Raw genomic sequence first — 25,509 nt, 5'->3', positions numbered from 1 at the left:
ACCACTGAGTAGCGACCGACACTGGACGTCCATGGACATTGAAAAGTAGTTGAAATTTGGTCGGTCCAGATCTGAACCAATCACTGTTTTACACGTTTTGACAGCACAGAACACTACAGTGCAGTAGAGCATAGAAGAGCACATTACACTCTTAGAAAAAAGTTGCTATATAGAACCTAAAATATTTATTTGGCTGTCCCCATAGGAGAACCCTTTGAAGAACCCTTTTTGGTTCCAGGTAGAAGCATTTTGGGTTCCATGGGGAACCCTTTCCAAAGAGGGTTCTCCATGGACATGGACATGGAGAACCCTCTTTGGAACCCTTTTTTCTAAGAGTGTACAGTACAGTAAAGAAAAGTAGAGTCGAGTATAGGTCAGTACAGTAAAGTAGAGCCCACTAAAGTAGAGTAGAGTATAATCTACTGTATTATACTGTACTGTAATGTACCATACATGTGCTGTACTAAAATGTACTGTACTGTACTGTACTAAACTGTACTGAATTATACCCTACTCTACTTTACTCTACTGCTGTGCACAGTACTGTGCTGTGCTCTACTGGGCGAGACAATTGTATTTGGGGGCGGAGTGCATTAGAATAATAGCCAGTATGTAGAATAATACCCAAACATGCAAAGGAGGATATTACATTTGTGTACAAATTCAGGATACATCACCATGGAGAGAATGAAATCCATAATTGTAATATAGTACAGATCAATGACCCATGATGTCAATCTGTTACCGTCATTCTGTTATCGGGTGTTAAACCACTTTACTTACATGTTCAATACCCTGTACAAGTGACACGTTCCTACATCATACTTCTGTGTTCATGTCCCTGGTCTTTGGAATGGGTTTGACGATTATATCATCAAATTCATGAAAACGTGGTCATATAAAATATAGATACAATTATATTTGTGTTTATGGATGAAATGTCACTTAATACCATTGTGCTACTTTCTTGCCCATTGAAAACCATTCAAAAAGCCTACAAAACTCTAAAACTGTGAAGCTACTTGCCCCATCACTTGCATAGCGTTGAACCAAAATAAATTTGTTCAAACTCAAGGTGTCATATCATAGCTGACACTCCACTCTTTCTGCAGACATCTTTGAATCTTAATTTGAAGTCACAGATTTGATCGTCATTCTGCAACCAAACGTGTTCTTCGCGTAAACGTGTTTTTGTAAAATGTTCTGTGGAAGTTGTTAACAGTAGTCCTTGTGCATAGACTTTGCAATCAATAGTTTTGTTTGCCATACTTTAAAGTGAAAGATCTGAGTCTCTGTGTCATTCTGTTACAGGGGAATTGCCTGTATCAGAGTGTTTTGATTGTTATCCTTCACCCACTGAGGGTAGATCAATACCACTATGGTCCCATGCTGCATTGCTTACTGCTCTCACATGGTAATTGAGGCTAACCCTGGGGTCCATGCCTTCCAATCGTTTCCTCATATAAAACAACTGAAGGTCTGTTGACGAATCAGCAGCATGTCCCTAAAATATGATTTCCGTGTGTCAACCCATGTTTTTACTTGAGGAGAAATGCAATGTGTAGTGAGTGTTATACCTATAGCTTTACATGCTGTTCCATTGTGAGACCGGCGAGACAGATTTTGTCATTGTTGCTTGTAATCTTTGCAGAAAAGGCCTTTTGGAAAAGCGAGTTTGGAAATAAATGGGATTGAAAATATTTTATTGAAGTACTTCAGCGGGAGTATATAGAAAAGCACAGAAACACCATCTATGTTAAGAAATATGATGATTACAATGAGGCTATGTTAAGACATTTTGGTAAAGGTAAATATTATGACTGGTTGTTATGGATTGTTTCCACTTGTTTAGGATAACGAACACAGTCAATCAAACAGACAGCCGTTTCACAGCCACAAAATCTTTATTTTTACATTTTACATTTACGTCACTTAGCAGATGGTCTTATCCAGAGCAACTTTTTATTGTATTAATCTAATTACATTTAGGGATTTGCTCCTGCTGATGCACAAAACATAGCAACTTCAAGAATGACAATCAAGAAAAGAGCCACCAGGCAGAGTACGAAATCCACACCTCATCTGCCAGAACAGTCCCTTCTCCCACACCTCATCTGCCAGAACAGTCCCTTCTCCCACACCTCATCTGGCAGAACAGTCCCTTCTCCCACACCTCATCTGCCAGAACAGTCCCTTCTCCCACACCTCATCTGGCAGAACAGTCCCTTCTCCCACACCTCATCTGCCAGAACAGTCCCTTCTCCCACACCTCATCTGCCAGAACAGTCCCTTCTCCCACACCTCATCTGGCAGAACAGTCCCTTCTCCCACACCTCATCTGCCAGAACAGTCCCTTCTCCCACACCTCATCTGCCAGAACAGTCCCTTCTCCCACACCTCATCTGCCAGAACAGTCCCTTCTCCCACACCTCATCTGGCAGAACAGTCCCTTCTCCCACACCTCATCTGCCAGAACAGTCCCTTCTCCCACACCTCATCTGCCAGAACAGTCCCTTCTCCCACACCTCATCTGGCAGAACAGTCCCTTCTCCCACACCTCATCTGCCAGAACAGTCCCTTCTCCCACACCTCATCTGGCAGAACAGTCCCTTCTCCCACACCTCATCTGCCAGATCAGTCCCTTCTCCCACACCTCATCTGCCAGAACAGTCCCTTCTCCTACACCGTATCTGCCAGAACAGTCCCTTCTCCCACACCTCATCTGCCAGAACAGTCCCTTCTCCCACACCTCATCTGCCAGAACAGTCCCTTCTCCCACACCTCATCTGGCAGAACAGTCCCTTCTCCCACACCTCATCTGCCAGATCAGTCCCTTCTCCCACACCTCATCTGCCAGAACAGTCCCTTCTCCCACACCTTATCTGCCAGAACAGTCCCTTCTCCCACACCTCATCTGCCAGAACAGTCCCTTCTCCCACACCTCATCTGCCAGAACAGTCCCTTCTCCCACACCTCATCTGCCAGAACAGTCCCTTCTCTCACACCTCCTCTGCCAGAACAGTCCCTTCTCCCACACCTCATCTGCCAGAACAGTCCCTTCTCCCACACCTCATCTGCTAGAACAGTCCCTTCTCCCACACCTCCTCTGCCAGAACAGTCCCTTCTCCCACACCTCATCTGCCAGATCAGTCCCTTCTCCCACACCTCCTCTGCCAGAACAGTCCCTTCTCCCACACCTTATCTGCCAGAACAGTCCCTTCTCCCACACCTCATCTGCCAGAACAGTCCCTTCTCCCACACCTCATCTGCCAGAACAGTCCCTTCTCCCACACCTCATCTGCTAGAACAGTCCCTTCTCCCACACCTCCTCTGCCAGAACAGTCCCTTCTCCCACACCTCATCTGCCAGATCAGTCCCTTCTCCCACACCTCCTCTGCCAGAACAGTCCCTTCTCCCACACCTCATCTGCTAGAACAGTCCCTTCTCCCACACCTCATCTGCTAGAACAGTCCCTTCTCCCACAAACCATCAGCAAACCATTTACCATTTACTTGTTATCCCCCAGCTGTCTTTTTGAGCAATGCTAAAACTGTCAGATTGCATTGGCACAATGAGATGCTTGAGACATCATCAAAAAAAGAGGCACAATAACAGTGATGGTGTTTTGGCATGGCCCATTGGAACGCAATGGCCACACCACAGAATGATCATCTACACATAGTAATCTGAGAACATGTCAAAGCATGTGTATTGCCCTTGGATTGAGAGATTTAATCCCAAACCAAATAGCACATCTGGATGAGATAAATACTATGCATATTCTCTGACTTTCAGGGCTCTGTTGTGTTCTTACCCTTGCTCTACAGGCACTGTTTACATAGTGTTTCCATAGTAGCCACTGCCAAAAAGAGTGAATAATATCAGTGTTATCAGAGTCACCTGCGGTTCTGTTTGCTTCTTTCTGTGCCCATATCATACTTAGGTGGGCGTCTGTGGGTGGAGAGAGCGGACAATGAATCACACAGATTCATAAAGATACCACCCGTCGACCAATCAGGTGGTCAGCTGCTTGCCTCACCTCCGTCTACAATAAGCACTGCGCTGATTATCACTGAGGAAAGATCACACAAATAGTGGAAAACAAAAATCACATAATATAGAATAATCCCGTACACAACTCAAGTACGAGTAAACAAGTGTATATTTGACATGAAAGTGGCAATTATACAACACTTCACAGTATGCTGCTTGTCACAAGTCTGCACAGAGGAACTGCAAGCATGGCATTGGTGAAACAATTCACTTTTCATAAGCCTTTAATGATGTTTTCACACCTCTTAATGCAGCTGTGAGAGAGAGTGTGTGTGTGGGAGTGTGGCAGCGGCAGGGGTGGCAGAGGAAATTGATTTATCATGGATCAGATAGCATTGTTCAAGTGAGTTAACTGCTTTCTACAATACACTGCTATTTGTGTCATTGAATGCAGTGAAAGGGACACAAGAGTCATCAATGTTGGTGGAGTGTAACAATATACTGAGGCACTTTATGTGTTGGTCAGTGTGGTTTCACCTAATGCCTTCCACTCCACTGGGCAAATTGGTTAATGAGGGCTTGTGGCTGTGTGATAACTCTGGTGTAACGGTCTAATAATGCAGTACCAGTTTATTTTTCATGGCTTGGTGTGTGCATGATTTACATCCACTATTTTTACATTCTGCGCTCCTTTTGTTGTCCAAGTAAATATCTATGATAAAACAAATTCATTTATTAAACATGTAGTCATATGAATCACCTATATGTCAGATAGTGTAGATACCATCCCTACAATGTCGTGATTTCAGCCATTCACGCTCATATCTTATCTGTCTATATTCTCATATCCTCTGTCTGTTCAACCTCAATGGCTCCAATGTGGCTCCCCTGTCATAGCTGCCAGATAGCATTCAAAAGAAAAGGAAAAAGTCATTCTTAAAAGAAACAATCCGTGTGTAGGAACTCTGATGTTCCTTGACCTTTCAAATGGCATACTATATAGACCGAGTTACAGAAACCAGAGGGTCAAGTGTTGAACAACAACTCAACAACAATCAGATATGTGCAACCTTGGTATGCCCTCAAGCAAATTGAACACTGTCACCAGATATTCCACCTTGATATTCAGTAATATGAGACACTGTCACCAGATATTCCACCTTGATATTCAGTCACATGAGACACTGTCACCAGATATTCCACCTTGATATTCAGTCACATGAGACACTGTCACCAGATATTCCACCTTGATATTCAGTTGAGACACTGTCACCAGATATTCCACCTTGATATTCAGTAACATGAGACACTGTCACCAGATATTCCACCTTGATATTCAGTCACATGATACACTGTCACCAGATATTCCACCTTGATATTCAGTCACATGAGACACTGTCACCAGATATTTCACCTTGATATTCAGTAACATGAGACACTGTCACCAGATATTCCACCTTGATATTCAGTCACATGAGACACTGTCACCAGATATTCCACCTTGATATTCAGTAACATGAGACACTGTCACCAGATATTCCACCTTGATATTCAGTAACATGAGACACTGTCACCAGATATTCCGCCTTGATATTCAGTCACATGAGACACTGTCACCGGATATTCCACCTTGATATTCAGTAACATGAGACACTGTCACCGGATGCCAAGTTGCCAACTCTTTCCAGAGCCCTTTTCTTCCCCCATATTGCAGCAGTACAAACACAACCACGGCTCACAACACACAAGCAAAATAAACCCTCAAAAATCTATAACCACCGTTTGATTTTATGCCAATCAGGGCACCTGTTTTCCTCCTCTGATTGTGCATGTAGGGCCATTCTGTTGGCATGGGATAGAAGCTACACAAGGTGCCTTCTTTTTCTTCTGTCCTCTGTTCCTCCAGCTAAAGTGTAGCGAGGTGAATGACTAGGATATAAAAGTGACGCTACATTCATCTATATAAAATTGATTGTCACATTGTGCAGTAAAAATGTAATACAATTACAATCAGATATGTCAGATAAATTTGGAAAAAGGCACAGACATGATGTACATACAGTGATCATGTGGTAAAACATATAAACACAGATTGAAATGATACAAATGTCTTCAGAAACAACCTAGTATATACACCGTTTTACAGGCAGTATCAAGTCATTGTAACACAAATTCCATTGGCTTGGTGCAGAGTTCAAACACTCTCAGCCCGTTGATCAGAAATGTAGCATTCAAATAATGACCACCCTCCCTCTCCACGCTTGGTGGACGTGGCATGGACCTTCTTGCCAGAGCTGCGGATCTTGAAGACGATGAGCAGGTAGCAGAGGCAGATGATGAGGAGTGGGCAGAAGAAACCCACTGTGGACGTGTAGATGATAAAAGCCGCCCGCCAAATGTCGGCCGGCTGAGGCCAGGAGATATTGCAGGTGCCGCCCGCCTTACAGAGTGCTTCTCTTCTCTATATGTGTATAGCGCTGTACATTTAAATAGACATTACTTGAATACCACAAAATATTAATGCAAGTTCCATCAGGTAACTGACTTCAGAGACAGTTATTTTACATTATAGGTAGCTTATCTCCAGTGAGGAGTTCTTCTCCACTGGCTCCTCTGGCAGTGGTTTGACACTCCCATTGGTGTGTCCATTATGCAGGGATGCTGGAGGCCCCAAGTTTGGGCCTTTCCCACCAATGTCACCAGCTTTGGCTTTCCTTTCTGGGGATGCAACATGCTCAGATGCCCCTGGAGCTGGCGCCTTGGGTGTTAACAGGGCCAGGGAACTCTCGGGATGTCCGTTCCCATTCTGGGCGATCCTACAGATCTCCGTCATCTCTGTGACGTCCTCCCTGTCGTCATCATCCTCTTCCTCCTCCTCATCTCGTACGACCCTCCTCAAGCTCTCCCGGGGCTTCAGCACCCTCCCTCTCTCTTCCTGCTGCTGCTGGCGCTCTGTCAGGTCGTGGCTCTCCACCTTGCGTGAGGAGCGACACAGGGCCTTGCGGAAGCCCCGCTTAAAGTTTTCTGACAGGAAGCCGTAGACGATGGGGTTGGCGCAGCTGTTGGCGTAGCCCATTACCACAACAAAGTAGTAGAGGCCCGGGTACTCTGATGGCAGAGACACCAGCAGGTTGAGGATGTTGAGGGCGTAGAAGGGCAACCAGCAGAAGACAAACACGGCCACCACGATCACCACCATGCGCGTCACCTTGCGCTCCGATTTCCTGCGCTTGGTGGACGTGGCATGGACCTTCTTGCCAGAGCTGCGAATCTTGAAGACGATGAGCAGGTAGCAGAGGCAGATGATGAGGAGTGGGCAGAAGAAACCCACTGTGGACGTGTAGATGATAAAAGCCGCCCGCCAAATGTCGGCCGGCCGAGGCCAGGAGATATTGCAGGTGCCGCCCGTCTTGTGGACGTTGGCGAAGATTACCACAGGTAGGACCACCAGGAAGGAGATGGCCCATACTGTGCCGTTGACCACCTTGGCCACCTGGGGCCGCCGCCACTTGGAGGAGCGTATGGGATGGACCACTGCCAGGTAGCGGTCAATGCTCATGACAGTTAGGCAGAAGATGGAGGTGAACTGGTTGATGGAGTCCACGGTCATGACCAGGCGGCACATAAAGGAGCCAAAGGGCCAAAACTGGAGGGTGTTCTGGACAGCCAGGAAGGGCAGGCCCAGCATGAAGAGCTCATCAGCGATGGCCAGGTTCAGGATGTAGATGTTAGTCACAGACTCCGTCTTGGAGTAGTGCAGCACAATGTGGATGACCAGGCTGTTCCCGCCAAGGCCGATGACACAGACGATGATGTAGATGAGTGGGATGAGGACCCCTGCTACACTGGGTCCTAATGGCATCTCTGGAATGTTGGTGGAGTTGATACAGTTGAATAGAGTGTCGTTGAGGAGGGTGTCATTGAGGAGGGTGTCGTTGCATAGTAGCAAAGACAGGGGGAGGTGGGGGTAAGGGCTGGGGACTGTTCTGTTCTCCCACATGTCCTCTGCCATCTCTGAGGGGGCGGTGAGCAGAAGTCCAGGCAGGAGAGATGGAGGAGTAGGGGGATGTCTGTCTGTCTCTCTCAACTCCCACCCATCTGTCCTGTGGAGAGAACAGAAAGACTTATTAAAATGAGATCTTTCATATCTCATTTTTTATTGAGAGGAATCTGTAGCTCAATGGAGAGAAGGAGAGACACAAATTAAAAGGGATGTGACAGACTTGATGTCTTTTTTTAAAACATTTTATTTAACTAGGCAAGTCAGTTAAGAACAAATTCTTATTTTCAATGACGGCCTAGGAACAGTGGGTTGTTCAGGGGCAGAACGACAGAACGACAGATTTCTACCTTGTCAGCTCGGGGATTTGAACTTGCAACCTTCCAGTTACTAGTCCAACACTCTAACCACTAGGCTACCCTGCCACCCCATATGTCTGTTATGCCTCTTATGGGCTCTTTCAGGGCCAAGGCACAATAGTAGCCAGACAATACCTCATTGAGGGTTTTCCAAACAGCTTTAATTGTGTTCTTGCACTTCATTCAGGTGAAAGCCTTGTTTGGTAAATTCCCAGAAGCATGAGGTACATGAGAGAAGAAGACGTCAGTGTCTGGCTGTGTGAAAAGCTGCTGTTAAAACAAGTCTCAAGACAAATGAAGAGCTGGGGGAAACAATGAGAGTGGAGATGAAACAAAACAAAAATAGCAGCAGGTGGTGGAGGTTAAATGAAATGATAAGTATGAAATGATGAAGAAGGACACCCAAACGGGATACTAGGTGCGCAGCCCAGCATGAGTCAGACAGGAAATAATTAAGGCCAGACAAGGAGTGAGGGCGTGGAGAGAAATTGACCAGATCGCAACACCTGTGTGTGGCTTCTCTTTGTGGCTATTGACCCCTCAGACAAATTAAACAGAGTGTGTTCCCACAAACAGACACTGCTGGGGCTAATAATTGACATTTTATTGGTAACTAGGTACTCTGGTGCACCACAGACCACTGTGTGTAGCTCTTCTGCCAACACATATGCTGTCATTGGTGTGTATGTACTTGTGTGAATGTAAATATGGAGTGGGTGTATGTGTGCACAGTTAATGTGAGACAGGAGAAATCTCAGGTAAGCTCAAAGGCTTTGGAGGGCCCTTTTTGTATCTAGCTGTGGAGTCGCAATGTCACGCTGGGTAAACATCCACTACTGATGACGTCTAGGGGTTCTGGAACAAATGAACACCTAGCTTTCTCTCTCTATCTACCTCCTTCCTTCGTACTGTGTAGATCCCATGAAAACACATATAGGAATGATCCTGGATTCATCTCTTTATGCTAAGAAGCTGTAACAGCATTGTATATCGTTTTAAATCACTTGCAAAAATGTGACTTTTATTATTTTTTATTATAAAAAAGATTATGTATTGATTTAACATAATGTCCTGGGTCAAGCAGGTCATCCTTTGTCCCTTGGTACTTGGTCCTGTGTCATAGGTGCCATCATCACAAGAGAGGTATTTGGTCAGCAATGGATGTACTGAACTACAAAATGGACACATACACATGAATTCTAGGGACTTCCCACTGGGCAAAAACTGGTTGAATCAAGGTTGTTTCCATGTCATAAAAAATAAATACATGTGATGATGTTGAATCAACGTGGAAAACTGATTGGATTTGCAAAAAAGTCATCAACGTCAGTCATCGACGTCAGTCATCGACGTAAGTCATCGACGTAAGTCATCGACGTAAGTCATCGACGTCAGTCATCGACGTAAGTCATCAACGTCAGTCATCAACGTAAGTCATCAACGTAAGGGAATTTTGTATTTTTTTTCACCAAACTTTTAACGTAAATCCAACGTCATGGTGCAATTTTTTGTTGATTTCACGTTGACTTCACATTTGTTGACAATTCAACTAAATATACATAAAAATGAGTAGTTGAACGGACATCTGTACCAAGTGGGCTAGAACATATTTATCACCACAGTTAAATGTAATCCAGTTTAGTATATTATCATGCTTTTCAAATCTATTCGTTTCTGTCCCATGAAATATGCATAATAATATTTTCTCTGTTTTCGGAAATGTAATTTAATGAATTTCTTTCAGGAAAATCTAAACCCTACTTATAATAGCACAGACGTGAGCTGAGCTCATTGATAGGGTTCATCAAACACTCCGACTGTCTCCTCAGTTCACTAAAAGGTTATCATCACTTCAAAATCTGGAAGCTGAGGTGAAGCAGATTCAAAGCAGGCTTTCCACCTCACTGACGATCAGGTTCTGATCTGAGGGAGATACATGAAGAAAGATCAACTGTGAAAATGTCCTGGCAAAGGAACGTGAGAGATAAACAGATGTTTTAGGGGTTGAAATTAAATATTATACAGTATATACACTGAGTGTACAAAACATTAGGACAGACTGATCAGGTGAATCCAGGTGAAATATGTGATCCCTTATTGATGTCACTTGTTAAATCCACTTCAACGCTGCTGGGTTTTTTAAGCTCAACAGTTTCCCGTGGGTATCAAGAATGGTCCACAACATAAAGGAAATCCATCCACTTTTGACACCTTGTAGAGTCCATGTCCCGGCGAATTTAGGCTGTTTGGAGGGCAAAAGGATGCAACTCAATATTAGGAAGGTGTTCTTAATGTTTTTTACACTCAGTGTATATTTCTTAAATGTTTCATTTTGACTAAGAGCATTTTTCTACATTGCACAATTTCTATATTCTAAATGGTTTGATTATTTTCATGCGAGGTGCATACATTTACCATCCTCCAACATTGGTGCTGGTTTCCCCGAGCTGCGGAGACACCAGAAGGAATGCGTTGGGATTGCTGCCATAAATCAAACAGAACCAAATCAAGGGCACACATGACGGGCTAACAAGATCACGCTCTGAAGTCTTCAGCACCACATGGAGAAGTGAGGGAAGCCATTGCATTTATCTTTATCATTGGGTTATGAACATAACATTGTTACTAATGCCTTGATTTCCTTCAGTTATTAACATATTGTTAGTGGAATGGTCTTTGCACGATGGGACAGTTTTTCTCTGAAGACTCTCTCTTATCTCCAGCATTTCTCTTCTCTGCACAGAGGACCTGGACCTGTGGGCCAGCCTTAAAAAAGAAAAGACTAGTACATTTACAAATTGGGGTTCTGAGCTGGTCAGGGTACCATGGGGAAGGCAGGAATATAGTATGAATGCAGACCACACACGTCTTTCAATCAATGTCATTATTTTTTACTCTTTCACTCGGGAGCCATTTGTCCAGCAAACAAATATTTCTGAATGAGTCTGGCCAGTCAGTGCGGCAGTGCGGAGCTGCCATGGCAAAAGAGACATTAAAACTAAGTGACTACTTCAGAGCCGGATTCACATAATCAGCCCTCTTAGCCAGATCAATTGTGTTCCATAGCGGGGAAGAACAGAAGACACATGCTTCTTAAAGATGATCACTAATGCATATGATCATACATGGTTTATTCGGTACACCCATCTAGTACTGGGTCTAACCCCCCTTTGCCTCCAGAACAGCCTGAATTATTTGGGGCATGGAATCATTGCTCAATTGATATCGAGGGACCTAACGTGTGCCAGGAAAACATTAACCATACCACACCACCGCCACCAGCATGTACCGTTGACAACAGGTAGGATGAGGCCATGGACTCATACTGTTTACACCAAATCCTGGGATTTGTCGGAACAGGCAATGTTTTTCCACTCCTCAATGGTCCAGTGTTTGTGATGGCGTGCCCACTGGAGTCGCTTCGTTTTTAACTGATAGGTGTGGAACCGGGTGTGTTTGTCTGCTGTAATAGCCCATCCGTGACAAGGATTGACAAAATGTGCATTTCGAGATACACAGCACTGTTGTACTGCACCGTTATTTGCCTGTTTGTGGCCCGTCTGTTAGCTTGCCATTCTCCTTTGACCTGTCATCAATGTGCTGTTTTTGCCCACAGGACTGCTGCTGACTGGATGATTTTTGTGTGTCGCACCATTCTCTGTAAACCCTAGACACTCTCGTGCGTGAAAATCCCAGGAGGGCGGCTGCTTCTGAGATACTGATTCTGGCGCAACTGGCACCGACGATCATACTTTAATTAAACATTTTATTTCACCTTTATTTAACCAGGTAGGCCAGTTGAGAACAAGTTCTCATTTACAGCTGCGACCTGGCCAAGATAAAGTAAAGTAGTGAGACACAAACAATAACACGAAGTTACACATGGAATAAACAAACATACAGTCAATAACACAATAGAAAAGTATATATGCAGTGTGTGCAAATGAGGTAAGATGAGGGAGGTAAGGCAATAAATAGGTCATAGTGGCGAAATAATTACAATTTTGCAATTAAACACTGGAGTGATAGATGTTCAGAAGATGAATGGGCAAGTAGAAATACTGGGGTGCAAAGGAGCAAAAAAAAAAATAACACTATGGGGATGAGGTAGTTGGATGGGCTATTTACAGATGGGCTATGTACAGGTGCAATGATCTGTGATCTGCTCTGACAGCTGGTGCTTAAAGTTAGAGAGGGAGATATGAGTCTCCAGCTTCAGTGATTTTTGCAATTCGTTCCAACAGGAACTGGAAGGAAAGGCGGCCAAAGTAGGAATTGGCTTTGGGGGTGACCAGTGAAATATACCTGCTGGAGCGCGTGCTATGGGTGGGGGCTGCTATGGTGACCAGTGAGCTGAGATAAGGCAGGGCTTTACCTAGCAAAGACTTATATATGACCTGGGGCAAGTGGGTTTGGCGACGAATATGAAGCGAGGGCCAGCCAACGAGAGCATACAGGTCGCAGTGGTGGGTAGTTTATGGGGATTTGGTGACAAAATGGATGGCACTGTGATAGACTGCATCCAATTTGCTGAGTAAAGTGTTGGAGGCTATTTTGTAAATGACATCGCTAAAGTCAAGGATCGGTAGGATAGTCAGTTACGAGGGTATGTTTGGCAGCATGAGTGAAGGATGCTTTGTTGTGAAATAGGAAGCCGATTCTAGATTTAGTTTTGGATTGTGAGTCTGGAAGGAGAGTTTACAGTCTAACCATGTACAGTATGTATTTGACACCAATGTATTTGTAGTTGTCCACATATTCTAAGTCAGAACCGTCCAGAGTAGTGATGCTGGATGGGCAGGCAGGAGCAGGCAGTGATCGGTTAAAGAGCATGCATTTAGTTTTACTTGCATTTAAGAGCAGTTGGAGGCCACGGAAGGAGAGTTGTATGGCATTGAAGCTCATCTGGAGGTTAGTTCACACAGTGTCCAAAGAAAGGTCTGAAGTATACAGAATGGTGTCGTCTGCGTGGAGGTGAATCAGAGAATCACCAGCAGCAAGAGCGACACCATTGATGTATACAGAGAAAAGAGTCGGCCCAATAATTGAACCCTCTGGTACCCCCATAGAGACTGCCAGAGGTCCGGACAACAGGCCCTCCGATTTGATACACTGAACTTGGTCTGAGAAGTAGTTGGTGAACCAGGCGAGGCAGTCATTTGAGAAAGTTTAGGTTTAGGTCACCTAACAGTACCATTTGACGATAGATAGGGGGCAATCAATTGGTGTCCAGGGCACAGCTGGGGACAGAAGGTGGTCTATAGCAAACGGCAACTGTGAGAGACTTGTTTCTGGAAAGGTGGATTTTTAAAAGTAGAAGCTCCAATTGTTTGGGCACAGACCTGGATAGTATGACAGAACTCTGCAGGCTATCTCTGCAGTAGATTGCAACTCCGCCCCCTTTGGCAGTTCTATCTTGTCGGAAAATGTTATAGTTAAGAATGGAAATACCAGGGTTTTTGGTGGCCTTCCTAAGCCAGGATTCAGACATGGCTAGGATTCAGAGTGTGCTAAAGCAGTGAATAATACAAACTTAGGGATGAGGCTTCTAATGTTAACATGCATGAAACCAAGGCTTTTACGGTAATAGAAGTCAACAAATGAGAGCGCCTGGGTAATGGGAGTGGAGCTAGGAACTGCAGGGAGTGGATTAACCTCTACATTACCAGAGGAACAGAGGAGGAGTAGGATGAGGGTACGGCTAAAGGCTATAAAAACTGGTAGTCTAGTGCATTCGGAACAGAGAGTAAAGGAGCAGGTTTCTTGGCACGGAAGAATAGACTCAAGGGATAATGTACAGACAAGGGTATGGTAGGATGCGAATACAGTGGAGGTAAACCTAGGCATTGAGTGACGATGAGAGAGGTATTGTCTCCAGAGACACCATTTAAACCAGGTGAGGTCACCTCGTGTGTGGGAGGTGGAACAAAAGGGTTAGCAAGGCATATTGAGCAGGGCTGGAGGCTCTACAGTGAAATAAGACAATAACCAAAACAGCAATGGACAAGGCATATTGACAATAGGGAGAGTCATGCGTAGCCGAGTGATCATGGAGCTAGGCGGGCTGGAGACACGGCGATTCAGACAGCTAGCCGGGGCTAGCAGGCTAGCAGAAGGGCCTTAAGGGGACGTCGCGACGGGAAGAGTCAGTTGTAGCCCCAGTTGTAGACCAGTCATGATGGATTGGCAGGGCTCCGTGTGGTTAAAGGGTCAATTGGCAAAATAGGTATTGTAGCCCAAGAAAATTGGCTGATGGGCCTCTTCAGCTAACAGTCCGATATGCTCTAGACAGTTAGCGGGCCGCCGATAGCAGGCTAGCAGATGGGCATTCAGGGGACGTGGCGACGGAGGAGCCTGTTGAAAACCCCTCGGGCGGATTACGTCGGTAGACCAGTCGCGAAGGATCGGCGGGGAGTGGCTGATGGACCTCTTCAGCTAGCCGGGAGATGGGGCCAGCATAGGCGAGCTCCAGGCTAATTGGTGCTTGCTTTGGGACAAAGACGTTAGCCGGGAGTAGCCACTCGGATAGCAGCTAGCTAGCTGCGATGATCCAGGTGAAAAGGTTCAGAGCTTGTGGTAGGAATCCGGAGATGTGGGTAAAAGGGTTCGGTATGCTCTGGGTTGAATCACGCTGTGCAGACTGGCAGGAGCTGTGCAGACTGGCTAAAAGTTAGCTGATGACCGCTAGCAGTGGCTTCTGTTGGGGGTTCTGGTTCTAAAGTAAAGAAAATAGCAGATGCATACCACATTGGGTGAGGCGGGTTGTAGGAGAGTATGTTGGAGTTGAGGTTAAAAAATCTTTTTAAAATATATACTAAATATATTCAAAGAAAATGCGAAGGAAAAATATATATATACACGTGACACTTTAAAAAAAAAAAAGTCACCTTTATTTAACCAGGTAGGCTAGTTGAGAACAAGTTCTCATTTACAACTGCGAACTGGCCAAGATAAAGCATAGCAGTGTGAACAGACAACACAGAGTTACACATGGAGTAAACAATTAACAAGTCAATAACACAGTAGAAAAAAAAGAGAGTCTATATACATTGTGTGCAAAAGGCATGAGGAGGTAGGCGAATAATTATAATTTTGCAGATTAACACTGGAGTGATAAATGATCAGATGGTCATGTACAGGTAGAGATACTGGTGTGCAAAAGAGCAGAAAAGTAAATAAATATAAACAGTATGGGGATGAGGTAGGTAAAATTGGGTGGGGTATTTACCGATAGACTATGTACAGCTGCAGCGATCGGTTAGCTGCTCAGATAGCAGATGTTTGAAGTTGGTGAGGGAGATAAAAGTCTCCAACTTCAGCGATTTTTGCAATTAGTTCCAATCACAGGCAGCAGAGAACTGGAACGAAAGGCGGCCGAATTAGGTGTTGGCTTTAGGGATGATCAGTGAGATACACCTGCTGGAGCGCGTGCTACGGGTGGGTGTTGCCATCGTGACCAGTGAACTGAGATAAGGCGGAGCTTTACCGAGCATGGACTTGTAGATGACCTGGAGCCAGTGGGTCTGGTGACGAATATGTAGCTAGGGCCAGCTGACTAGAGCATACAGGTCGCAGTGGTGGGTGGTATAAGGTGCTTAAGTAACAAAACGGATGGCACTGTGATAAACTGCATCCAGTTTGCAGAGTAATGGAAGCTATTTTGTAGATGACATCGCCGAATTCGAGGATCGGTAGGATAGTCAGTTTTACTAGGGTAAGTTTGGCGGCGTGAGTGAAGGAGGCTTTGTTGCGGAATAGAAAGCCGACTCTAGATTTGATTTTAGATTGGAGATGTTTGATATGAGTCTGGAAGGAGAGTTTACAGTCTAGCCAGACACCTAGGTACTTATAGATGTCCACATATTCTAGGTCGGAACCATCCAGGGTGGTGATGCTAGTCGGGCATGCCGGTGCAGGCAGCGAACGGTTGAAAAGCATGCATTTGGTTGTACTAGCGTTTAAGAGCAGTTGGAGGCCACGGAAGGAGTGTTGCATGGCATTGAAGCTCGTTTGGAGGTTAGATAGCACAGTGTCCAAGGAAGGGCCGGAAGTATACAGAATGGTGTCGTCTGCAAAGAGGTGGATCAGGGAATCGCCCACAGCAAGAGCAACATCATTGATATATGCAGAGAAAAGAGTCAGCCCGAGAATTGAACCCTGTGGCACCCCCATAGAGACTACCAGAGGACCGGACAACATGCCCTTCGATTTGACACACTGAACTCTGTCTGCAAAGTAGTTGGTGAACCAGGCAAGGCAGTCATTAGAAAAAGCGAGGCTACTGAGTCTGCCGATAAGAATATGGTGATTGACAGAGTTGAAAGCCTTGGCCAGGTCGATGAAGACGGCTGCACAGTACTGTCTTTTATCGATGGCGGTTATGATATCGTTTAGTACCTTGAGCCAGATTGCACAGCGGAGAGGGTACGGTGGGATTCGAGATGGTCAGTGACCTGTTTGTTGACTTGGCTTTCGAAGACCTTAGATAGGCAGGGCAGGATGGATATAGGTCTGTAACAGTTTGGGTCCAGGGTGTCTCCCCCTTTGAAGAGGGGGATGACTGCGGCAGCTTTTTGGTAATAGGGGTTGCAACAATGGCGGGGGATAGTTTCAGAAATAGAGGGTCCAGATTGTCAAGCCAAGCTGATTTGTACGGGTCCAGGTTTTGCAGCTCTTTCAGAACATCTGCTATCTGGATTTGGGTAAAGGAGAACCTAGAGAGGCTTGGGCGAGTAGCTGCGGCCGGGGGGGGGGGGGGGGGGGGGGGGGGGGGGGGGTTGGCCGATGTTGGAGTAGCCAGGAGGAAGGCATGGCCAGCCGTTGAGAAATGCTTGTTGAAGTTTTCGATAATCATGGATTTATCGGTGGTGACCGTGTTACCTAGCCTCAGTGCAGTGGGCAGCTGGGAGGAGGTGCTCTTGTTCTCCATGGACTTTACAGTGTCCCAGAACTTTTTGGAGTTAGAGCTACAGGATGCAAATTTCTGCCTGAAGAAGCTGGCCTTTGCTTTCCTGACTGACGGCGTGTATTGGTTCCTGACGTCCCTGAACAGTTGCATACAGTTGCATACACGACAGTACGAAGACAAAGACGCCTGACTGCTACGCCATCTTGGAATGATACCACGCTCAAAGTTGCTTAGATCACTCACACCATTCTAACGTTCAATCGAACAGTAACTGAATGCCTCAATGCCTGTCTGCATGGTTTATATAGCAAGCCATGGCCACGTGACTCACTGTCTGTAGGAGCGAACCATTTTAGTGAATGGGGTGGTGTACCTAATAAACTGGCAACAGAGTGTATTTTTTAAAAATGTTTCTATAGGCGCTTTCATTTCACTGTCATGAGGATATGTTGCTATGGCAAGGTTATTGAGGGACAGGGAGTGCTCTCGTTTTCTTGGGCATGATATAAATGGGACGACAATAACAACAAAAAACAACAGCAATCCAATCTTTTTTGACAACTGCCACCCAGTCCTGCTCTTGGCTTCGTCATGCTCTTTGAAACAGGTGTCACAGCCTTTGATGCCAGTCTATTTTGATGCTCTTCGATTGGTCGAGGGCCTTGACTCAATGCTGAACACTTTCTGTCATTTCTCCTCTTTGCCCATCTGAGATAATGGATACAACATGAAGTTCATAGAGATAATGATCCCTTAATTAATCATTTATAAACAGTTTAAAAATAGTTTACTTACCATTTATTAATCATTGTTCCTACATTTGTAAATGTCAACAAGCAATCTCTAAAGAGTAATGTATATTCACAATTTGTAAATGATTAATAATGTTCTACTATTGTACTTGTAAAACAGTTATAAAGAAAGTATTATCAACTCATAAGATGATTTATAAGGCATTTGTTAATGGCTGACTAATGGTTTGATATTTATACATGTATTTATATATAGTGCCTTCAGAAAGTATTCACACCCCTTGACCTTTTCCACATTTTGTTGTGTTACAGCCTGAATTAAAAATGGATTCAATTGAGATTTCTTTTCACTGTCCTACACACAATACCCCATAATGTTAAAGTGGAATTATGTTTTTAGACATTTTTACAAATTAATTACAAATGAAAAGCTGAAATGTCTTCAGTCAAAATATATTCAACCCCTTTGTTATGGCAAGCCTAAATACGTTCAGGAGTAAACATGCGCTTAAAATAAATTGCATGGACTCACTCTGTGTACAATAATAGTGTTTACCATGATTTTTGAATGACTACCGCATCTCTCTACCCCACACATACAATCATCTCTAAGGTCCAGTAGCAGTGGGTGGGTAAAATCATTGGGGATGTGTGTTGTGATAATTGTGTTGTTTGCTCTATAACCTGTTAGTTCATACAGTATGCCTTGCGGCCGTGATATATAGGCCTAAGACCTAGACAATAAGAGGACACAGTGGCAGAATAAATTCAACCCAACTTTTGTTTCATCACAAAACCAGAGAGCAACCTCTGTCCGGTGAAGTCCACAAAGCATATTGTATATTGTGACAACTAAAGGATACCAAAAATGATTTAATCCAATCAATGTAACCTAAATATGATGTGGCTGTCCATGGTTCTGATTTATGTGTGTGTGTTGATTCACCCTACTTGTAGAGAAATGCCAATGCTATCCTCCTCTCTTTCATGTTGACGAAACGTCTATGTCCTAGGTTACCTGGCTAAAATGCTTGCTCGCTAGCCTAACTTCCTTTCATGAACCATGTTAGCAAGTTAACATTAACCTTCTACATCTAGCTACATATTGAGCTTCCATCCTCACAGGCTGGGGGCACAATGCATGAATTTATGATTGGATCAGAATCTCTGTTATAATCATTGGCCAGTATGGAGATTTAGGTTAAACTACAAGTCCAAATCCCTATCTCCATCCATGGCTAATGTAGGAAAGGGACAATTTTAGCTCGCTAGCTAGCCACCGGAGGACAACAACACAATGAGATGCAACAATTCAAGTTGTTTCTGATAATGATGTACTGATCTCGATGTGATTTGATTGAAGCCAAATTCAAATTGGCTTCTCTTGACACTTTGTTTTGGTGTGCCAGGACCATTCACAGTTGCGCTCACTCAGTTTAGCTCTACGCTGATTGGCTATTATTTTATACTTTTTTTATCAAGGGAGGCCAAATTATGTCTTCCTTTCCATTCAACGCTACTGGAGGCAACAATGTCATACACTTTTTGACCAGACATAATCGGATAGATGGCCTACACATAGGCATAGAGACAGAGGGGCGCTGTTTCACTTGCTAAGATGCTTTCTCCGGTGAAAGATATTCAGCCTCTTGCGAATTAAAGGAAAATGATGAAACACAGAGAGACGAAAGATAAGTTATTTTATGTTTTTTTCTAGGTACATTTTTTAGGGAAGCCACTGGTAAGGTCCTTCAGTCGAGCAGTGTAGTGATAGATGGAGGGGGGCATATATTGAATATCCCTTTGTGCATGGTGAAGTTATTAATTACACTTTGGATAGTGTATCAATACACCCAGTCACGTCCTAACTCAGTTTCCGGAGAGGAAGGAAACCGCCCAGAGATTTCACCATGAGGCCAATGGTGACTTTAAAACAGGTACAGAGTTTAATGGCTGTGATAGAAGAAAACTGAGGATGGATGAACAACATTGAAGTTAATCCACAATACTATCCTAACTGACAGAGTGAAAAGAAGAAAGCCGGTACGGAATAAGAAAAATTACAAAACATACATCCTGTTTGTAACAAGGCGCTGAAGTAATACTGCAAAACGTGGCAAAGCAATTCACTTTTTGTCCTGAATAAAAGGCAAATGTTTCACATTCAAGGCGTGGAAAGCTCTTAGAGATTTACCCAGAAAGACTCACAGCTGTAATCTCTGCCAAAGGTGCTTCTATAAAGTATTGACTCAGGGGTGTGAACAGTCTAGTAAATAAGAATATTTCTGTATTTCATTTTCAATAGATTTGCTAATATTTCAAAAAGCAGGTTTTCACTTTGTCTTTATGGTGTATTGTGTGTAGATGGGTGAGAAAAAATATCAATTTAGTCCATTTTGAATTCAGGCTGTAACACATATAAATGTGGAATAAGTCAAGGGGTATGAATACTTTCTGAAGGCACTGTATATCATGAATGGGATATTTAGGAATTCTTAATGAGTGCATTTATAAATGTGAGTAGGTCTACATGCACTTATTAATACCTCAGATGACGATTAATGTAGTTGCTTAGAAACCATTTATTAATTATTAATCAAACATTTTGCAGCTCCTAATCTAAAGTGTGCACTATATATAGCTACTTTTATAAATGCTTCATAAATGACTTGTCACTCCCCAAAAGCTGACCACATTTGTAGATAGTACCTGACGCTCCACCAATGGCTAGAAAGAAGGTAAAACAAGCAACGGAAAAAGAAGTACACAATTAAGGGACATATAAGATTAAAAAAATAAAAAACTGAGTATCTCCAGAATACATTTTAATGCATGAACTTGCTTGAATAATTTCAGTTACATATTTCATAAGCTTCATAACTGCAGTCATTAACAAAGGCCTGATAAATCACAAGTGATCATCAACTTGGGTAACTTGCAGTTGAACCAGAAGCATATAATCCTTTGTTATATGGCTGCCGAACACTAGACTAGCCAGGCTATTTCTAAGAATCTCAGATAAAGTGGTGATAATAGCTGTCCATGGGAATGAAGATTCTCAGCTGTTATTTGGTCCCACTAACTGGATGACTAGATGTAGAACACCCTCCTTTGCTACCTGGGAGGTATAATCACTGCTTCCTTGAACTGTTATTTTCTGTTATTTTTGCCTGCTGGCATTTACAGATAACGCTTTTCGCAAGCTGTGACCCTCTAGGGGGTCACAGCTTGGGCCATTCAGTTTTTAATTAAGTATCAGTCCCATTTTTTTTTACCCAATCTAATCTTCCCCTTCAAACGGAAAGCAATCTCAAAGATTCTTGCCTCATAAATATCAATCTTGTTTTTTCATGTTGTGCCACTGTCAGAATCAATAAAAGCTGATGATTTAGAGGCCATATTGTTTGAGGAAATAAAGGAACTGAACACAATAATGTATCTATCAGTACAGAAAGACTTCAGTGTCCCTGAAATTTAGCATACAGCTAACCATTTTTACCAATCAGAAAGCATTCAAGCACAAATTGGCCAAAAGATTCTCCTGACAGATGGGTGATCACAGCACACTAACTAATCCAACTAGCACTTGCATTACTCCTAACATATAGTACTAGGTTTACGTTTTGGTACTTAATCTGTTTTTACTGTAAAATATATTACATCAAAGACGAATAAATCAATTATCACACTTGTGAGGTAAAGCATAGCTGTTGTGACAAGTTGTCTAGATAGTTTTTGGCAAAGATAACCTGTAAACCAAACACAGTGCTAGCAGACAGGCCTCTTGATAAAAGCCTTGTTTTACCTGTATGGGCCAAGCAGTTAATTAGTCGGTATGGGAAACACTACTTAGATAGCCAATAAATCCATTCCTTCAGACAGGGTCAACTCCGCCCACAACACCCCTCACATAACCTGGTTTTCCAGTCTGTTTGTGCTTGAGCCAACTCCTCTCTTGTTGTCATGCCAAATGTTAGGTGGCTACAGCACAAAGAGCATGGGACCAGGCTATCTCACATATTCTTATGAAATAATGAACAGATATGCTAAACAACATGCAAAACTACAGAAACCTAACAAAAATCTAAACTAAACATTCATATCATATTCAAATCAGTTGGCACGTGCCCTACAGATTCAGTGCCATGTTAGTAACTGAGTAATATGCAGCCAAAGGCATGGGTCAAAGTCGAGTACCATCATACAGTTGTAGGATCTTAATTTGATCACCCTGTTGCAGGAGAACTGCAATGCAGGAAATGTTTTACTTGTAGTAGTGTATTTTAGGTTTAAAAATACTTTTTTGCATTTTGTAATTTCCACTTTGAAACTTCAAACTTCATTTTCCCTATGACAAATATATCAATCAACCCATATAAAAATGTCCATGAACTATAATCCACATGATAATCCACATTTCTTTTTGCTGCAGGATTACTTTCCTGCTGTAGCAAACTGGCTCAAATGAAGATCCTACATCTGTACATAACCACCATGTATGGCTTGGACACACCATTCGAATCAGTCTCCTTCAGTGTTGAATGCAAACAGGACCACGTGAGAACCAAGGTCAATGTCATTGCAATGCAAAGATGTTTACATACCTTATCTGCTTCCATATTTCTGCCTTCATCTAAAAATCCCATCCCAACAGTCACAGAACTATGACACTGCTCTACTGACAACTCATAATATACACTCTTAGAAAAAAGATGCTATCTAGAACCTACAAGGGTTCTTCGGCTGTCCCCATAGGAGAATCCTTTGATGAACCCTTTTTGGTTCCAGGCACAACCCTTTTGGGTTACATGTAGAACACTTTCCATGGAAACCAAAAGAGTTCTACCTTGAACAAAATACAGTTCTACCTGGAACTGAAAATGGTTCTCCTATGGGGACAGCCAAGGAACCCCTTTGGAACCCTTTTTTTCTAACACTGTAGTCTCAATGTCTTAATGTCTTAATAAAAGCCATTCATTGTTTTCTAATTACAACAAACATCATTGGACCTTCTACAGAAGTTCCTAACATTGCATGTTTGTTCTGTATGGACTGTAAATGCCACATGACCACACATACTGAGTGTGCATGTGTGTGGGAGGTGCCAGATTCAATGAGTGGGGAAGTGTGTGTGTGTGTGTGTGTGTGTGTGTGTGTGTGTGTGTGTGTGTGTGTGTGTATGTGTGGGAAAGCTGCTGGGATCCCAGATTTTCCATCTGAGCAAGGTCCTACCCACATATAAATAAATTAAAGAGTGATGATCCAGCATGTCTATAATTTCATTGTTTTTGTTATTATTTTTAACCTAATCCTGTGGGTGTTTTTCTACGGGGTATAGCTCTTCAGGGCTTGCTGACTCACATACTGTCCCCGCAGAGCTACAGACAGACAGATGGAACTCATCATCCTCATTGGTGAGTCTGCTCTCCTATGATCTTTAACTTTAACTGAGCTCTAGTTTTTTTCCTTTTGATCGCCCCCGGGCCCTCTGTCCCAGATTTTCCACCAATCGCTCCGACTGAGTGCTAAAAACCTCCTCAGATTGACTCAACTCTGTGCTCTGTCCATCTGCTTGTCCATCAATCTCCAGCAGACATCAGCCCCCAGCTTCTTTCTTATCAAAACTGAAGAAGTAAAAAAAAAATATATATATATATTTTTTCTTTTTTGGCTGGTGGGAGGAGGTGAGCAGGGGGGTGAGGGGCGTTTGGAGTGGGCATGGTCTGCAAGAACACCTTGCCTCTGTATTTTACACCTAGGGAATGTTGGCGAGACACCGTGATGAACAGCACGCGTCTAGCAACCCAAAGGGTGCGAGTTCGAATCTCATCACAACTTCAGCATTTTAGCTAATTTGCAACTTTTCAACTTACTTACTAGTTTTTATCTACTTTCAACTACCTAGCATGTTAGCTAACCCTTACCCTAACCTTAAACCTTTTAGCTAACCCTTCGACCTAACCCTAAGCTTAACCATTTTAACCAACCCTTCCCTTAAATCAAACTTTAACCCTTTAACCTAACTCCTGAACTTAACCCTAACCTTAACCATAACCCCTAAACTAGCCAATGTTAGCGAGCTAGCTATTGTTAGCCACCTAGCTAGAATTTATAACAGATCATATGTTATGCAAATTCGTAACATATTGTACGTTTGGCAAATTCGTAACATATAATATAAATCATATTTCATAACATATCATACAAAATGGGTGATGGAAATACACAAATTAATACATACCATACCAAACGTAACATATTATACTAAATGATGTGTCTTGGCTTTACAAACAGAATAATAAGAAATGCTCTGAGACCAGGTTGTGTTCAAAGGCACTTAAATCTTACTTCTTGCCCATTCACCCTTGGAATGGTACACATACACAATCCATGTCTCAATTGTCTCAAGGATTAAAAATCCTTCTTTAACCTGTCTCCTCCCCTTCATCTACACTGATTGAAGTGGATTTAACAAGTGACATTAATAAGGGATCATAGCTTTCACCTGGATTCACCTGGTCATTCTGTGTCATGGAAACAGCAGGTGTTCTTATATGTTTTGTACACTCAGTGTATATTGCTCTAGAAATAGACTAAACAAAAACCATAAAAAAACAATTCTTACCCTTCACTTTTGCAAACACGTTTTTTCGGTAAGTATCCACAGCTGGGTGATTAAATAATGGTGAAGTTGCGCTTTCTCTTGAGAAATTACCCCCAAAAATGTTACTTGCAAATAATAGGGTACACAATTGTTTTTCTTTACTGTGTCCGATATAAAATAAATAAATAAAAACGGAATGAACTTTATTTTACGCGCACTTCCACCTGACTGTTCACAGTCCGAGAGGTAGCCTGCACTGAACGCCACCAACATTACATTAGGCTACTCCTTGCACCATCACTCGCTTGTAACTAGGTAACGGGTCTTCTGCTCGCAGGCGCCCCAGGGAGAAAAGTAGGAGGTGTTGAAATAAATTACTGTGTGTTTGTGTGTGTGTGTGTGTGAGAGAGAGAGATGGGGTGCTTTGGGGATTCTACTCTTTGAATGACATCTGGAGTCACTTGGACATTGCACTCCGCCAGACTCTGCCCACTTAATCTGTAGCCTGGTGTATGCCCTCTTGATAATAACCGAAGTATGCTATTGTTAACGTAGAAGGTGTGGCGATCTTTTCTCCAAGGGAGTTCAGGATAAATGTTCCAGCACATTAATCAGTCACATACGTTTATAGCATGAGAATATCTGATATCTGAAGTATTGGTTTATAATGGCACAATAGAACCTATTGGACCACAAATATCTTCCTCCTATACAGAGAATATGTTTGACAAGACCACCAGTTAAAACAGAGACGCTAATGCTGGCATTTAGAAACAAATCTATATCTGCTTCTCTTCTGTTAGTTTGCTGTCATACGGACAATTCCAGTGCTCTCTCTCAGGCAAATCACTCTATCTTCACCAGGAATCCACTCAGCGGCTGTACATATCTGT

The 25,509-nt window shown here is 43.2% G+C and overlaps 1 protein-coding gene across 1 annotated transcript; it reads right to left on the bottom strand.

Moving 5' to 3' along the window:
* Nucleotides 1–6,437: 6,437 nt before the first annotated feature.
* On the bottom strand, nucleotides 6,438–24,905 carry sstr3 (somatostatin receptor 3). Its single transcript, XM_021558369.2, has 2 exons — nucleotides 24,638–24,905; nucleotides 6,438–8,096 (listed from the first exon to the last, which is right to left on the bottom strand). Exon 2 carries the CDS (start codon nucleotides 8,003–8,005, stop codon nucleotides 6,560–6,562), a length of 1,446 nt encoding a protein of 481 aa, XP_021414044.1. The 5' UTR covers nucleotides 8,006–8,096; nucleotides 24,638–24,905; the 3' UTR covers nucleotides 6,438–6,559.
* Between the last annotated feature and the right edge of the window lie 604 nt (nucleotides 24,906–25,509).

This window comes from Oncorhynchus mykiss, chromosome 13, assembly GCF_013265735.2.
Source record: "Oncorhynchus mykiss isolate Arlee chromosome 13, USDA_OmykA_1.1, whole genome shotgun sequence".
In the NCBI taxonomy this organism is placed as follows: domain Eukaryota; kingdom Metazoa; phylum Chordata; class Actinopteri; order Salmoniformes; family Salmonidae; genus Oncorhynchus; species Oncorhynchus mykiss.
The sequence above is the reverse complement of the archived record's forward strand: the minus strand, read 5'-3'. Positions and strand labels throughout refer to the sequence as shown.